The following is a 17,516-nucleotide window of genomic DNA, read 5'->3' as shown; positions in this document are numbered from 1 at the left end:
GCATGGACATTGCCATCTCACAGCATACACCTACTCAACTGTTTTTAGGGAACAATTAATCATCCTCTTCTCCCCTTCTCCCTCTCAGTGAGCACTCAGTGCCATTGCTGACAATCAGCTAATATGCAGTGTGATTGATTCCCTTTTGGAGGAACTCAAATGAGTTTCTTCCACCACACCAGTAACATCAGTCTTGGTGTGAGATGACTGACAGCCTGAAAGAATACAAGTGCAAGCCGTAAGCAGGCAGTCCTTTTAGTGAGAGCACTTCCAATAAGATAACCACGTTATTAATGTCTCTTCCAAGAACTGACTTATAAAACCACAATCGATTATAAAAATAGCAACCAGATGGTTCCTTACCCTGGTCAAGGGCTGCCAGGTACCATGAAGGACGGGTAGCAAACAAAGAATTAAAATACAAAGTCTACAACATGCGTGACCACAATCACGCTTACATTTTTAAAGGTTAATAATAAGAGGCATTTAAATCCTGTCCTATATTAATCTCCAGGGTCAATTACTGATGTCTTCTAGTAAAGCCACTCCCCATTTTAAAACTCTACCTATTTTCTGGGCCAGGATATTTCACAGGGTGCCTTTAATTCAAAGGCAAAGAGGAGAAAGCTGGATGTCCCACCTGGGAGCATACACTGGATCCTGTATGTCTGTTCTTTGCTGTCGTGTGTGAACCCAAGAGCTCAGCACTGCTGGTCCCTTCCAAGGACAGGATTTAAGATATTGCGGAAGCCTTCAGCCCAACATCTCCAGACTTCTCAGCATTTCAGTATACTTCCTTAATAATATTGGTCTAATACAGTTTTTATTTGTGCTATTTATATTGTCTGAATTTCTAAAGGCTCATTTCCTATAAAGAGCACAGGAATTAAAAGTCTTCAGTGCTGGTCTTTGGCATGAAGGATGTGCCAGTCCAGGCTGTGGTCCCTACGGGCAAGTCTTCTGCAGGATGGATGCTTTGTTTACTTTTTCCCTGTCTATAATTATTGCAGTTGTTTTCCAAGGAAAAAAAAATCATCCCCGCTGAGCAGTGAGCAGAAGTAAACAAACAAACTTTTCCTTTGTCCTAATGGAAACCCCAGCATCAGATCTGATAAAGTGTGATGGGTTTTGCTTAAAGACAAAAGTTCATTAAGGAAGAAAATAATTTGTTTTCAGAGGATACTTGTGGTGCAGAGAGGGGACAAAGCTTGGAAAAGGTTTCCCTAAGGTTATTCCTGCATGAAAAGCTCTTCTCTTCCTTCTGGGTTAAGTACGTGTGTAGGCATTGCTCAGCAGAGAACTATGTGGCCATGCATCTCCGGGAGAAACACCAAGGCCAAAAATCTTCAGAGTTCTTAGGGATGTGAGGGCAAGGAGGAAAATGCTGTTTACATCAAGAAGTAACAGGAGCTCTCTTGTGCATGGACCAGAACAACAGGCAGGACTGCCTTGGTGTCTCCCAGCACCTTTGAGTTTGCTTGTCGGAACCCAGGGCACTAGTGACATAATTCTGCTGAGGAAAGTGTAGGAACTGCAATTGCATGCTTCAGAAGTGCAGAAAGGCCCTTTGTTTTATCCTCTGATCAAAAAATCAGGCGTAGCCAGGGAGCAAACTAATGGAATCAAGATCTGGCTTGATGGAGAAGACTTGTATGAAGAATGTGAAGCTTTGAGTTAAAGTTTTGTCCTTCTGAAGCCTGAATGACCAAAACAGTGTTTTCAATGTAGTAACAACCTGAAAACTGATTGATGAATTTCCACCTGCTTTCTCCAGGCTATTCTTAATAGTCATGCCTGATATTTTCTCCAAGGCTAATCAGAATTTAAAGCAGTTTTTGAAGAGCAGAGTGTAGATGGAGGGGCCTGCTTGCACTATGGGTGTATTCTACAAAGAGCAGCCTTTTTTTTTTCTAAAGTTTGTATTTTCACCTTCATATAGAGGAGAATTTCTGTCTCATTACAGTTTTTGAATAGGAGTCCTTGTACACAGAACTAAGCAGCTGTCTAGCTACACATTCATTATTTCTCACTCATATTCTTAATTCCTCTTAACTTGCATGTGGAAACACTCTCTCAGAGCCTAACCCAAGTCCTGCTGGTGTCAGTGAGAGTGGATTTTATTACTTCTCAAATTTAGCCATCTAAAATCAGATATGTATTCTAAGTGCAACTGTGGAGGAGCCACCTTTAGCCAAAGTCAAGAAAGATTAGCATTTCTAGGGGATGATTCCTACCATCTGCCTGAAAGACTTATCTGGAGAGGGGGCATGTATAGTTCTGGCAGCAGCTGTCTCAATCCAAGCTTCTCAGGGGAGCCTGCACAACTACCCTACAAGAATAATCATTTTTAAATAAGTGAAGTCAAGGAGAAGAATCTTATGATTTCTTTTAATGGCAAAAGATTCAGGCTTTTAGTTCCCTACAACTTTTACAAGGGGATAAATAACAAACAAGAAAGCAACGTCCCAGAGGGTGTCTCAAGTTGCATCCCACAGGTTGCTTACTGTGGCCTCAGTCAGTATTTGGGATGTATGGAAAGGACTTCAGCACTTTCCCAAAAAAAACTTCTGAAGAAAAATAAGCCTTTTTAAAGTTATTGTTTGTAAACTGCATCATAGTGTCTGCCTGACAGGCAGGAAAATATGATAGGAATCTCAAAGCAAAGGCAGGAGCTTTTTGTCTGTATTCTCCAAAGATACACGCAGTGGGATATATGAAATGTCAAGAATAATTAGACAAAACTATACAAGCTCCTAGCAACACTAATGTGCTCTGTAAAATTAAGCATTTGCCATAAAGCTTTAAACACTGTTTGAAAGCTGTACGTTAAAGGTAACCTGAATAATTTTTAAGTACTGTTTCCGAGATATTAATAAAGACATGGATATGAAAAAGCAGAAAAGAAAACTGTGAAATACTGACATACTTATGCTGATGTAGGCTGCTCAATTTCTCCTTTCTAAAGATGATATATAGAAGTAATTGATTCCTCTCCTACAGCAATTAAAGTGAAAAGGCAGATTTCCTGTGCTCTTCATCTGCTGGAGCCTGTTTAACAATCAGGCAAAGAACTATCTGCCAGTATCAGTAATTCAGAGACTGCAGAAATGTTTGTTGGAAGGGACCTCTGGAGGTCTAACATCCCACTTGCAGCAAGACCCCCAAAGTCAAAGGAGAAATAAACCTGCAGGAAATACAGACAAAAATGTCCTCTAGAAATGGGAAATAAATGAATGCATAGAAAAAGGGGAAGAAAGGAGAGAAGAAAGGCCAAAACCTTTTTTTTTTTTCTAGGTCCACTAACAGATTTGTTTTTATCTTCTAGGAAAATGATAAGCAGGAGGAAACCTGGAAGCTTTCTGCTGCGCTGTTGAATATGGGAATATAAAAACTTTTTTATCTAAAATATCCGAATGGACAACTTCTGAAGTTAAAACTACCTGCTACACGAAGCAGCCACTTCTCCTTTCACTGTGCATCCTGGAGGGGAAAATGAATTTCACAAACTGTACCACTGAAGCCAGTGTGGCTACAAAGCCAAAAACTGTAACTGAGAAGATGCTTGTTACCCTGACCTTGGCCACAATCACAACCCTGACTATGCTGCTGAATTCTGCTGTCATCGCGGCAATCTCCACAACCAAGAAGCTCCACCAGCCTGCAAATTATTTAATATGCTCGCTAGCTGTGACAGACCTTCTTGTTGCTGTCCTCGTCATGCCCTTGAGTATCACTTACATAATGATAGATAAGTGGACTTTGGGATACTTCATCTGTGAGATCTGGTTGAGCGTCGACATGACCTGTTGCACGTGTTCAATTCTTCACCTATGTGTTATTGCTCTGGACAGGTACTGGGCTATCACTGATGCCATTGAATACGCCAGGAAAAGAACAGCAAAAAGGGCTGGGTTGATGATAGTCACCGTGTGGACCATCTCCATTTTCATATCAATGCCCCCTTTGTTTTGGAGAAACCACCACAGTGTCAGTATTCCCAGTGAGTGTCGCATTCAACACGACCATGTCATCTATACTATTTATTCCACATTTGGGGCATTTTACATACCCTTGACTTTGATCCTGATCCTATACTACAGAATCTACCACGCTGCAAAGAGTCTTTACCAGAAGCGGGGCTCAAGCCGCCATCTCAGCAACAGGAGCACTGACAGCCAAAACTCATTTGCCAGCTGCAAGCTCACACAGACGTTCTGCGTCTCGGACTTCTCCACTTCTGACCCCACCACAGAGTTTGATAAAATTAATGCATCTGTGAGGATTCCTCCTTTTGAGACTGACTTGGACTTGGCTGGTGACCGACAGCAGATTTCCACCACGCGGGAGCGAAAGGCTGCTCGCATCTTGGGACTCATTTTAGGAGCTTTCATTTTGTCCTGGTTACCCTTTTTCATCAAGGAGCTGCTTGTGGGCCTCCACCTTTGCATTGTCTCTCCAGAAGTAGCAGACTTCTTGACCTGGCTGGGATATGTCAACTCCCTCATCAATCCCTTGCTGTACACGAGCTTTAACGAAGATTTCAAGCTGGCCTTCAGAAAGCTCATCAGGTGTCGAGAACATACTTAAAAGTGCTGGGAGATGATGATGATGACATGACTCCTGGCCTTAAGAATGAGCAAAATAATTTGACTTTGTTACTTCCCTTGACAAAGGGGATTTTGATGTTTGCCTCTTTGCTTAACTTTCTTCAGCCAGTAATTTGTTCTGCTGTTTTTTTTACCTCTGGTGTTATTCACGGTGAAAAATTGAAATAAATTTATTCTACAAAGGAATGGATTTTTTTAGCAATGAAACAGACAAATAACAACAAGAAAATATTAGATATTCACATATAAGGCATTTTGTGTAATCAATAATTCAAGAAGGAAACAACAGTATTCACATTTCTTTTATACTTTTTTCATTTAAGAATCGAATGTCTAACTTGACGTGCACTGTAGTAATATAAAGGCTTGTAAGCTGAATCCAGAAATTCATGTTCAAAAATTAATAAACTTCATGGTCATGACAACTAAACAGAAATTCTTTACTGTGGCATTTTGAGAAAACTGTAACCATTTTTTAGAAGGAAAATAACCACCATTACAGCAGAATAAGCCATTCTATTCTTATCCCCACAGAAATGCACTATCGAAACAGAAAGCAAAGTTAATTTCATTCCTTCTAAAAACAGATCTCATTTTGTACTCCAAAGTAATCATTTAAGTGACCTTTTTTTTTTTTTCCCCAGTTTTCTGATTTATGTTAAAAGAATTGGACAGAAACTGTGCAGTTTTTCTGGCAACTGAGAGAAGCTACAAGACACAGATAGCAAGTGTCACACTTGTAAGATCAACTGCACACCTGAATGGTCACCTTTTTAATACTGCTGTAATACTGCATTCCTTCAGGGCTCAGGCCATGTGCCTCAGTCAGTTGTGAGGTGGCATTATCCAGTTTTTCCCCACTTTCCCTGGATCTGGCAGTGCACAACCCCATGGATCATCGACCTTAACCCACAGACTCAGGCAGCTGCATGTTTTCTCAGCAGATCAGTAAAGTATGGTGTTCAGAAATATCATCTGAAAGAAAAAGACGAATTACTTTGTTTGAACTGCAGCAGCAGAAAAGAAATAAGGAAAATAACTTTTTAAAAATAGCACACTTCATCTTTCAATTTGTAACAGCATTCTTGTCACTTAACCTATGATCAAACCCTCTAGCGGAATTTCTTGCTCTGGCTGTTCTCCAAGGAGTTACTTCTCTCATCCAGATAGAGTCCTTCATACCCTTTCTTCTGTGTTTATGGAAGCTAAAATGCCTTGGCTCAAACAGTTTGGAAATGAGGCTGGGAAGAAGCAAAATCAAAGCTAAGAATCTGGCACTGCCCATTAGTACCTCCTAAATACTGCTGAAATATTGATTACTTATCTTGCCACACAATTTTCTTTCCTGTCCATTTTTTTTTCTGGACAAATTGTTTTTGAATTAAACCAACATACCATATAGAAAATATCACATATATCACCCTGACATGCAGTAACTGAACTGCAGCATGGCAGCTCTAAATCCATCAAAACAGACATTAGAGTGTTGTAACAGCACTGGAAGCCAAGTCTGGAAAATGTTTTGAAAATTTACAACACAGAGTCATTTTTCCTATCAAGAGTCCAGGAATTATAAGTAATGTGAGTAATAAACTCTGGATGGAGCTGAGAAATGACATCCTTGTTTCTGAGGGAAAGTGTTTAGTTGGAAAGAAGTAGTTCTGCAAGCTGAGTGTAAATCAAATCTGAGGGTGACAAAAACATGACCTACTGCTTACACACATCCAGCAGGACTCTGCTTCAAGGACTACAAGTTTTCCATACCTGGATTTAGGAGGCTTATCTCCAGCTGTCCTTCTGAAGCTATTGTCACTGCTGTCACCTCCATCTATCTTTGGTTCCCTGATAGTTAGCATTAATATCTAAAAAGAGGGGAAAACAGTCATCTCAACCACCAAGGATGTCTTCCAGTGGGGAAGCCCAGAGATCCACTATAGTTTTTCATTTTCACAGTTTGATAGAGATGGAAACTGTCCACTGAAGGTGGGGATCCTGCCTGTCTGTGAAATTTCCAAAGCAGTCTCACGGAGTACATGTGCTATTAGGGAAAAAATAACCAAATGCCCAAAATGGTGAGAGTGATCTCCAAAATAGCTGCTGCTGGTAGGGAGAAACGCTTCCAAGAGTGGCATGAAAATTGTAAAACAGACGAGCTGTATCATCTTCATTTCTACTTAAGTCCTTCAGGTATCTGATCTCCACTATTATCACTCAGGCTACCAAATGGTGTCAGGTTGAAGACTGTTGAATTTTAATATCTAGAGATAACAAACAGGGGAAAAAAACAGATGGATGGCTAATTTTTGTGCTTCCTTCTTAAATACTCAGCATTCACTGTCAGCTGACTACTGCTTTTGTAGTTAAATCATTAGTTAAATACAGAGCTATGTTTTCTAACAAATGTCACTAGACTGATGAAGATGTCTTTTATGTTTTCTCCACACACAAAGCCAGGAACAGCTTAAAGGACTCTTGACTTACAACAATTTAACTTGATCAGAAATTACCTGCCATCTGATGGAAATAAAAACCTTTGCTAGTCCGGCACCATTACTTGACAATCTCATTTTTTTTCCATGTTAAGAATTTGTGGATTTTATGAAAGGTTTGGACATTTCCCAAGCTTAGACTCTTTTTCCATGGAAACTCCCCATTTATTCCTATCCTAGGTTAAGCCACATCATGGCCTGCAATGCAAGCTCTTCCCAGCAAGTTCCTAATGAAACATCCAAGACCTTCACCAGATACACTTTCCTTAGCCACTCTGAAATATCTTTTCTCCCCAAAGTCTTATTTTTCCTAAAGATCCCCTTGCCCCTTTCCTAGCTTTTTTCCTATCATCTCCCTCTAAAAGTCTCTTCCCAAGCCCATCCCCATTCTCAACATAGGCTACATATACTTGCATGTATAACCCTTCTTCTCCTTCATAATTATTTTCTCTCATTTTACACTCCCAATTTCCCATCTCTCCATTAAGTTTCTGATTCTTTAATCCCCAAATTTATTTTTCTTCTGCTGGAGTAAGGCCCTAAACTCTGCTTCTGTCTTATCTCTATTTCAGTGCTGCTATCAGCTTTCTTGTGAGTTGGATATTCAAATCTGCTGCTTTTTACTATCTCTTACATGTGCTCCACAATTCCAGAGCATATTCTCTCTATGTCAGCAGACAGTTCTTTGGAGCAAGTTCATATGTCCCTAGTCCCATTGAGCCCCTTTGAGAATGGGGATTCTCCACCACAGTGATGCACTGAGTTGTTTGAAGCACATGAGATTTATGTTGTTGATCTTCCTGTATGCAGATGGATGATGGAATTGAACTCTCCAAAATAATTTAAAACAAAGTTTCACCAAGTGTATACTGAAAGGGCTGTCACTTTTTGCATTTTACTGCTACGTGTGTGAACTGCACAGTTTTTCATAGTTGCCACTTCTTTTTTTTTTTTTTTTTTTTGTTACTGCCAGCACAGTCTGTCCTTTGCATGTACCAAAAGGAAACAAAAAAACATAGCTTTATTTGTCACGAGATGCTAAAAGAACAAAGGAATCTTTTCTAATGACTCTTCATGCTTCTCCATTTTCAACTCCAGTCATCAAAAAGTAAACAGGATTGCAGCACTGGGAGGAAAAACAGGCTTCCAGCACAAGTGGAGAGATTGTTCTTGTGCCTTGTGTCCTCTTATTAACCATTGAAAATATCAATGATGGACTGTTTGATGTTCATCTTTTACACACCCAAATGATTTGTATGAGAAATTATCTTAAATTGCTTTGTTGTTTAAGTGGACATAGATATTGTGATATCTTTTATTGGTGTAGCCAATATATTACAAGTTGTATTTCATAAGAGTCCCATGCAACACACATATTATCTTTGTAACTGCTATCTGTTTACTCTTCAGGCCAAAAAGAATAAAATTTTATAAAATGATATGAGTTCGGATAAATGCCAGCTTTATCAGCTGTAAAAATACTCTTTATCATTTTCTATTTTGTACTATGTACATAATATTGCCAGCATTTCTCCCTTATTCCTCTACCACTGCCAGGGGATTTTTACTTTTTCATTATTACATGTAGATGATTTTATATATATTGCCTTCAGTATGGTGAAATTATTCCTTTTCACCCGGTCTAACGCAACCATTTGCTACTTTTGAATTAAAATAAACTAGAAATTATAGCCTGCCATGCCTGTCAGCCCTGGAGAACACCTTACAACATTCCTCATGGTTTAGTATGGCCTTGCCCAAGTGTACAGTCCTTGCATTACAGATTCCTCCTCAGTGTGTCGGGGAAGAACTCCACTTATTTCCATGAACATTGAATCAGCCCTTAAATGTAAACTTTCAGTATTGCTCCTGTAGAAGAAGCAACCATGAGTAACCTGTGCGAAAAAAAACATACACTAGCAAATGTTACAAGCCTCTGATTAAAAGATAAAATATTTTTTTTTACCATTTTTTCCTTTTTAATCACTTTGATTTCCTCTTCATCTTACCACTCAAGAGCTGTGTGTATGTGGCACTGGGGGACATGGTTTGCAGGCATGGTAGGGATGAGCAGACAGTTGCACTAAGCAATCTCAGAGGTCTTTTCCAACCTTAATGCATTATCAATTCCTTTTCCCCCCGTTCCTTATCTCCCTTCCCTGCCTTCCCACTACAGCCTTTCTCTGCACCACAGTGGCATCAAGTAACACGCAGCAAGCAGCAAGGCCACCTTGGGCTGTGCTAACACACAACATCTCTATGCTCTTAGTTTTAGGAATTCAGGCTGCAGACACTGTTCCGTGGTACTGCTCTGCACAGCCTCTGCTCACATTTCATTGCAGCTTCACTACCAATCAGATATCTAACATGCATCAGGATTCTTTCAAATGAAGGATACTAAATAATACACTATGGTGGCTTCACATGCACCATGATTTTTAAGATCTCTTTTTAATTATTCATTCATTACACCTCTCCCACAGGGCTTCTATCTATAGAAACTGCTGCCATGGTCAGTATAGCCCCCAGATGTCATAAGCACTGTTGGAAATGCTCCCCTCCTCTCTGTGTATTTTACCTTTTTCCAATTGCTTGCACTGCACTCTTAAAATACATTAGCATATAGATCAGCTCTCTGAAGTTTTCATGGATTAATTTCCTGCATGACAAATTCTCACCCTCATTTCTGTCTGGTGCAAGGTCCCACGTCACTGGGGTACTCCAATCTTCTGAAGTACTATGAGTGCAATACTCATTTCACATACAACATGAGTGCAGATGGACACATTTCCGTGAGGTGAGGCACAAAGCGTTGTCTCCTTGAAAGTACACTTTATAAAAGATGCATGTTTTGTCAATTAAGAAATGAAATATAACTTCTGGAAAGAGGGAGGACTGAATTCATACTCCTCTGTAAACAGCTGGTTTTAACACAATCTGAAATGACTCAACTTCTGATTATTAATTTTAAAGGAATACTAGGAATACAAACTTGAAATCACAGGTGTGTGCCTGAATTGCCAGAAATAAGCAGAGTGACCTTCCAGTTGTTTTCACAAACAACGTAACTAAAGCCTTCCACAACAGCCTCTTCAGGGGAATAGGAAGTTTCACACAAACGACTTCCACTCCTGTGACACCGCCAGAAATAATCTCTATCATCTGTAGGAGGCACAAGTGATGAGCTGCTAGAGTACTGGGATAAGCCTCAACAAGCTTATCTAATAAATACACAGCCAGGTTAACTCCTCCAGCTTGAGAGTTTTTAAATTGAAGAATTAGACCACTAAAATCAAGTGTATCTCCTACACCTTTACTTTCATTTATACATATGCCAGTGCAATGTCTCATTCTTTTATTGCTAAATCTCTATTTAAGAAATAAAAGGAATCACTTTTTAAACATGGAATAACAAGAAAACATTGTATCACTTATCTTTGCTGTTTCATCAGAACTTTTCTGTATAATGACTGGATGTTCATTCTGAAGCAGGCAGAAAGAAAAAAAATGCAAATGAGTCACAGAAGTTAATCTAGGATTTGCAATCCTATTAATTAAGCGTGGTTGTCTTGGTCCAGTGCTTGCATAAAAACACAAGTCTGTTTTTTTCCAGCAGCAATTTCACTCCTTGCTAGAGAAAAGAATACCTGTGTTTTTAATAGAGGTCAGTAAGAGGCCTTACTCCTTCTCCAGCCAGAGAAACGAACAAGTAACAGGCAACAGCCTCCACTAGAAGAAAGCTGAGAAGCAGCAGGTGGCCGAGCAGAAGAAGAAGCCCAGTTGGTGATGCCACATGAGATAGCTCCTGGGGGCGTGGAGAACACTGAGCGCCTCCTGATGGCTTTCCCAGTCCCTAACTCACACCCTCTCTCTTCCTTCCACATCACTGTTCATTCCTCTTTCTCTTACTCTTTGGAAAATCAATTGCTATTGGTGGATCCTGATGAAGTGAGCAGTCACCCCAAGTCAATGGCCATGATGAGGAGCACACAAGTCTGAAGGTTCACTGGGCCAGCCATATTCCCTTCAGAGATTACAGCTATTTATGTATTGAAGAAACAGCCAGTAGGGTATCTTCTAATGGAAATTGTTTTCACATGAAGTTTTAAGAAGATGAATCAGCTTGTTGTGTTTAATTTTTATATATTACACACCCATAAAATGATCGGTACTCGATTTAAAGGCACACAAATCAGTGGTAGATCTGGTATTGTCTTCAAGTGCCTTCAAATGACAAACAAAATTTAGAGCCACTTCTGAAGGTTGACATAAAATTTGACTCATAATATGCCTTTCAGAGTTACAAAAAACAACATTGCCTTTGTGCCTGTTATGTTACGAGAGATTTTCTTGATTCCATCTCTGATTCCTCTTTCCACACATTCCCTCATCATTCTATCACACTACTTTATTATGAATAATTTCCTTTAGATTTAATGGTTTAGTTTGACTTTATCAGTAGCACACTGATTATGATGTGCATTTCTCAAGGAGCTAAATAAAAGACATTGCAAGCATGAGTAGCAGGATGTGAAACACCAGCCTAGCTAGAACATAACCAGAATGAAGGTTGATTAGGCCTCTTGATTTGCTCCCTATGTGTTTTCACTGTATTTCTCATCAATTCTGTATATCTGAAAGAGCATTCTGCATATGTGGTACTCTGAGATCAGCACTTTGGCACTGAAATGACAGGAAAAAAGCTAGGCAAGCTAAAGAAGTGACAGGTTAAATGTATTATGCTTCTACTTACATATGTGCCCCATTAAGGACAGAACTACTATCATCAGCATGAAAACTACTGGCTGCTGTCATCTGAGCTGAAAGGCATACTTTTCTCATAAGTGATTCTTGCCTCCTCTCCAGGCCAGCAGCTGGAAGCAGACAAGATTTCATGTCCCACACAGACCCCTGGGCACAGGAAGCAGAATTGGGCTGCCCAGCCCTGGCCCTGATGTTGGACTGTCACTGAACAGACATGCTATGCACCACCACCCCCATGGCACTTGTAAGGAAAGCTCCGTGAGCTCTGACAGCTCAAGTCTGTATTTAATTCTTAGTTGACAAGCATTGTCTTCCTCAGCACAGGATTGCGATTGCTTTACACTGATGAATTGTCTCTGTCCCTTAACTTCACTCAGTTACTTTATACTGAACATTTTCCAGTCATTTTCTGGCTTTTTACCAACTTCATACATACTTTGTTTTCACCGCTCATCAGTGTGTTAAGCACGTAGTTCCTCAAGTGGTCTTTTCATCTTTCCTGATAACCCACAGTTTCACATTCCATTTTTACCAATCTACCACTTTATGTGCAGTGATTGACAAGTGAGCATCTTAACTAGTCATATCAAATGCTTCCATCATTGTAAGACCTTTCACTGGCTGTAAAACAGCCTTGCCACTTCTTTCTCTAATTCTTTCCAAAATAATTGCTACATTGTGTTTCATATAAAGCTCATTTTCTTGCCAAAAATGCAGTACTTGGCCTTGTAAGGTACAGAACTTTCAATGATCCAAAGCTTTTTGGTGCCCAAAGCACATTGTTTTCTAGGCCAAAAGAAGATTATTTCATGTAATTTCTTGCTTAAAAAGGTTAAGTAGAGATCCACTGCTCTTTGCCAGCTGATGCTAAATGAATTGAAATCTCAAATGCTTACAGCTGCATTATATACCCTGCCTGGTGAGACCAAGACTGGGAGCACAATAGGAATTATCAAGGGGAGCATGAAATGCAGACAGGATGACGTCTGGCTGCAGATGAAGACACCAAAATTTGGATGTGCACTGGGAAGTTTCTGTGTGTGTGCTGGGTCTGTCAGTTCCCATCACTGCCAAAAGATAACTGTCCAACTCAGACTTTTGGATTCAGGGGCTGTGATTCATTTTGCCCAGGAAAAGATACCTGCACTCAGACAGAGGCCTCACAGATCTATGCCTTTCCAAGACAACAGTGAGACACTGTAGGGTACCTCAGTTGTCACTAAACCTAAATTCTGCTCTAGATTCTCACCTGCTCCATCAGCAGCTTGGACCCCTGCCTTGACTGTAGGCAATGACATGTACAGACTTAAACTGAAATACTGCCATCCGAGAATGAGATTTTAGTTTCACCTTTTAAAAATAGACTTTAAAAAACACACTCTGTGTGAACAACACGTCTTCTAGAGAGAAAGTGTTCTTCATTTTCCCACTGTGCACTTGCTTTGGTCTTTCTCTGAATCGTATGAAAATATTTTCTACCCCATGTCTTCACAATAGTGATGTGCAGGATGCTGGAAAAAGCAAGGCAATCTGAGGAAATAAAAGTGAGAATACATGTTCAGATGAAGGAAAGAGACAACTTTTGCGTGAATTCATGGGAACAAAAAGGAAAAGGAATGCAAATGAAGCCAGTCTTTTGAGTGAACTAATTCCAAACAAAAGACCTGAAAACCTGGAGCTAATAATAAAATTCTGTAAAAAAAAAAAAAAAAAAAAAAAAAAAAGTTCCACTGTTGCAATCAGAGTGGCACAGCTTCTCTGCTCACAAGTCACATGTGGCAGTGTTAAAATAGATGTCCCTGAGGGTATTTTTTTCTAACTGATAGTATAGTTATTCTTTTTAAACATTTGTTAATGATGTCCTGTATAAAATCATCCTCGGTCTATAGGCAGAAAAAAAGAAGTACAAACATATAATCATAGAATAACCAAAATCATTCAGCCCACCTATATTTCCCCACTAAACCATGCCCCTCAGTACCATATCTAAATGGTTCTTGAACATCTCCAGGGACAGTAACAACCTCCTCCCTGGGCAGTCCACTCTTTCAGAGAATAAATTTTTCCTAATATACAACCTGATGGAAATGCCCTGCCTTGGCAACAGCTGTGATTCATGTGTGACTTGCACCTGGTGCAGCTGCTTTCCAGGACAGCCTGGTTTGTACAGCTACACAAGAGAAGGGCACAAGCACTTCACTAAAATTAGGCCATTAGGCCACTAATCTGAATATGTGGATTCTCATGGTCCTTTGCCCAGGGCAGCCATCAGCTCAGTAGTGGCAGCCCCCCAAAATACAGCCTTCAGTCCCAGCGCTGACATAGGTAATTGCTCCCTTCTGGAAGTCAGTCATCAATTCCCTATTTGCTCCACCTCAAGTTATTGGCACTCCATCAGCAAGTTAGTGGTGGCCATCTTCACCTTGGAGGCCTGCAAGGCACGCTGTCACAGTGTCACCTGCTGCCTCTGCAGCCTGCTCTCAATCTAGGCCTCCCATCTCTCCTGCAAGCAGTGTTCCCAGACCTCTGGAGGCCCGTGACTGAGTACCTACACCCCACCTGAGCAATCCAATCACAGGAGGAGTAATTTCATGCCGGTTCCTGACACTGTTCACACACAGCTCAATATCGTTCTCAAATACAATGGTGTTGAAATCTGGAGCCCTATTATTTCTCTAACACGTACCTCTACTGACACCTAGGGTGTAATGATGATAACAGCTACTGATTTTGGCCGCAGTGGCACTAACCTAAATTACCACCATTTCTACCACATTTCTACTGTCCCAGCACTCATGGTGTCACCATGTCACACTGTCATTTGCCACCAAATACCTGTCAAGCACAGACTTTGGTGACCAAAGGCCTGCTACTACTAGCCACAATATCAGGCAGAGATGAGGAAGCTGCCTAGATTGCCCTGCCTCAAACTGTACATTTCACACATTCTAGGGAGCAGATCCTGTGTGAACGAAAGCAGACTGGAAACCATGAAGGGCCTTAGCCTTGCCAGCTGACCACCTTGGACACAGCTTTCGGGCCATATGGCCCCTGCAAAGGACATTTACCACATCAGCTGAGGCCCTGCCCAAAAAGCCAGCAGAAGCCAGGAACCACAGTAGCATATGGGGAAGCGTTACTGTCTCCCCTTGCACAGGGTGGCAACAAGAAGTTGCTGTAATTCACACAGCTCTGTCTAACACCACTTGGGTTTTATCTGAATCAAGAATAACTCCTTTATTAAAAAAAATTAATAAATAAAAAAATTTGTTCCATGGAAAACGTAGTGCTGAATGACCCACTTTGCAGTATCAGAAGCAGCAGTGTTACAATCACACCTTTCAAAACAAGCTTCCTATATAAATTCCCCAATCTCATTTTCATTCTAGGAAATTAACCTCAATTAAACACAAAGCATTCAGCTTGCAGCTGTTCAGATTCTTGGGTGCACTTGCAGGGGTCTAAACAGTCTGACAAATACATTGCTGCAGTGTTGATTGCCCACAGGCTCAGCCACAGCAAATAATCATCTCAGACAGCAAGAGGATCTTGAGACTCGAAGGGTCTCATCTGCTTCCCAGCCTGAAGACAGGGTCACCTACAGCAATGTCCCTTCAGACAAATGTTTGTTTCATCTGCTTTTAAAGCTCCCCAGTGATGGGGATGCCTCAGCTCCCTCACAGCCTATATGCCACTTCATTTCCTGCAATGACAGTAAGTTTTATTCACTATCTAACCTGGATCTCTCTTGCTGCAGTCGGAGCATGATGCTTTTCTTCTTGTCTGGAGTAACAAGAAAAAAAATGCACTGCCCTTGCAGCAGCCTCTGGACACTTATCTCTTGACAAATCTTCCTTCTGCTGCTGTTGCTTGTATCTTGCCCATATGTAGAGGACAGTTATTCAGATACTGTAGTCAAAAAAGTTTCCCTCAAAATGTCATGTTATTTAAGTCTTCCAATCTGATGGCTGCTGCTTCACTGGAATTGCTGACAGTCCCCCAGCACCTCTTTTGTTTAGTGCAGCTGTGGAAAAAGGCATTAATTTGCTGACAGCAAATCTCCAATTTGCTTAATATTAGCATTTGTTGGCCAAACTTTGGCTGCACAAAACTACTTGGGAAGCAAGCAAAAAGTTTGGCTGAAAACAGAAACAAAACATGACTATCTCACACCTAACAGTAAAGAGATCAAGGTCAATGCCTCCGTGCATGGGCAATTACCTTTCTTAAGACATTTGTTTTTCTGCAGATATTAGTTCACAAGAACCCTGAAACCACTGAGGCATAAAGCCTGCCTCCAGTGAAAAAGTGAACCACTGACATCCCCTGATGTCAGCAGCAGAAGACAGCACAAAACCAGTCTCTGTTAAATCTGCAATTTAGAATCACAGAATCATAGAATTCTGGGGGACTGGAAGGGACCTCAAGAGATCATTGAGTTCAGCCCCCTCTGCCAAAGCAGGTTCCCTTCAATACGTTGCACCACATGAATCCAGATGAATATCTCCATAGAAGAAGACTCCAACCTCTCTATGCAACCTGTTCCAGTGCTCCATCACCCTTACCATAAAGAAATTCTTCTGCATGTTAGCATGGAACTTCCTATGTTCAAGTTTTAGGCCATTACTCCTTGTCCAATTGCTATGTAGCACCAAGTAGAGCCTGGCCTCATCCATTTGCCTCCTACCTCCCTTTAGATGTTTATCAACATTAATCAGATCCCCTCTGAGCCTTCTTTTGTCAAGGCTGAACAGACCCAGGCTACCCAGTCTTTCCTCATATGGGAGAATGACACACTTTCTTTCTCTCCTCTTTAGCCAAGAACCTATTACAAAACATACTTACAAGTATGAAATACTCCATACAGCATACATTTAAATATTAGAATGCTTTTCAACAACAATCATCTTGGGAGCAGAATATTCCAGGAAACACACCACTTCAACAAGTATGCATTTACCAGAAAAATAAATGACCTTTAGCAGCAAGATAAATCTCTTACGAGTATTTCCAAGCTACAGGCTTCACAGACAACTGCTTTTCACGTGCCTCATACATATGCATTAAGAAATTGCTTTTCACTGAAGTATGTCATACCTGTGAATGAAATAACCATTTAACCTCAGGTGGCATTCTCAAATATCCCCAGCAGGCACTGTCTGGCAGTCCAGCAGAGCACAAGTTGTTCCCTGCTCAGCTAGCAGATGGGATGGCAATCTTGGCATCCGGCAAGTCAAGAACCAACCTGTGCAGTAGCACCAGCCCTCTTCACTGAAGTCTGTCTCCCTTCTTGCTCCATATGCACTGGGCAGCAGTGACAGCCTGAGGCAAAAGAGCGTATTTATTACCCACACATCTAGAACTGGATGGGATGTCTGCATCTGTTCCCTGACAGACAGCAGACATTGTGCAGTGTGATGCCATCTCTCTTACAGACAAACAACATGGCACCTTTTTCAAGTTCCCTGTTTCTTTGCTCATCTTGGAATAGGAATTTCTTCCAAAACCTCACAGCATGAGCTAGTGAGAGGTGAAGTTCAGTGCTCCTCAACTCATGAGACAGTATGGTATTCCTCCCCAGTAGTCATCTGGTGGCATTATGGATCCGAGCTTACCTTTATATTATGAATTTCTGGTCTCTGAAAACCTTGTCGAA

The 17,516-nt window shown here is 40.8% G+C and overlaps 1 protein-coding gene across 5 annotated transcripts in view; it reads left to right on the top strand.

Moving 5' to 3' along the window:
* Nucleotides 1–6,379, top strand: part of HTR1E (5-hydroxytryptamine receptor 1E) — a 28,721-nt gene extending 22,342 nt beyond the window's left edge. For all 5 annotated transcript variants that reach the window (XM_090136043.1, XM_090136042.1, XM_090136041.1 and 2 more), the window contains one exon: nt 3,326–6,379. In XM_090136043.1, the coding sequence (XP_089992169.1) occupies nt 3,493–4,587 (1,095 nt within the window). In that variant the 5' untranslated portion in view covers nt 3,326–3,492 and the 3' untranslated portion in view covers nt 4,588–6,379. The remainder of the gene's footprint in view (nt 1–3,325) is intronic.
* Nucleotides 6,380–17,516: the final 11,137 nt, after the last annotated feature.

The sequence above is a fragment of the Phasianus colchicus genome, chromosome 2, assembly GCF_987193195.1.
Source record: "Phasianus colchicus chromosome 2, bPhaCol1.hap1.1, whole genome shotgun sequence".
In the NCBI taxonomy this organism is placed as follows: domain Eukaryota; kingdom Metazoa; phylum Chordata; class Aves; order Galliformes; family Phasianidae; genus Phasianus; species Phasianus colchicus.
This window is presented reverse-complemented; position numbering and strand designations above follow the sequence as displayed.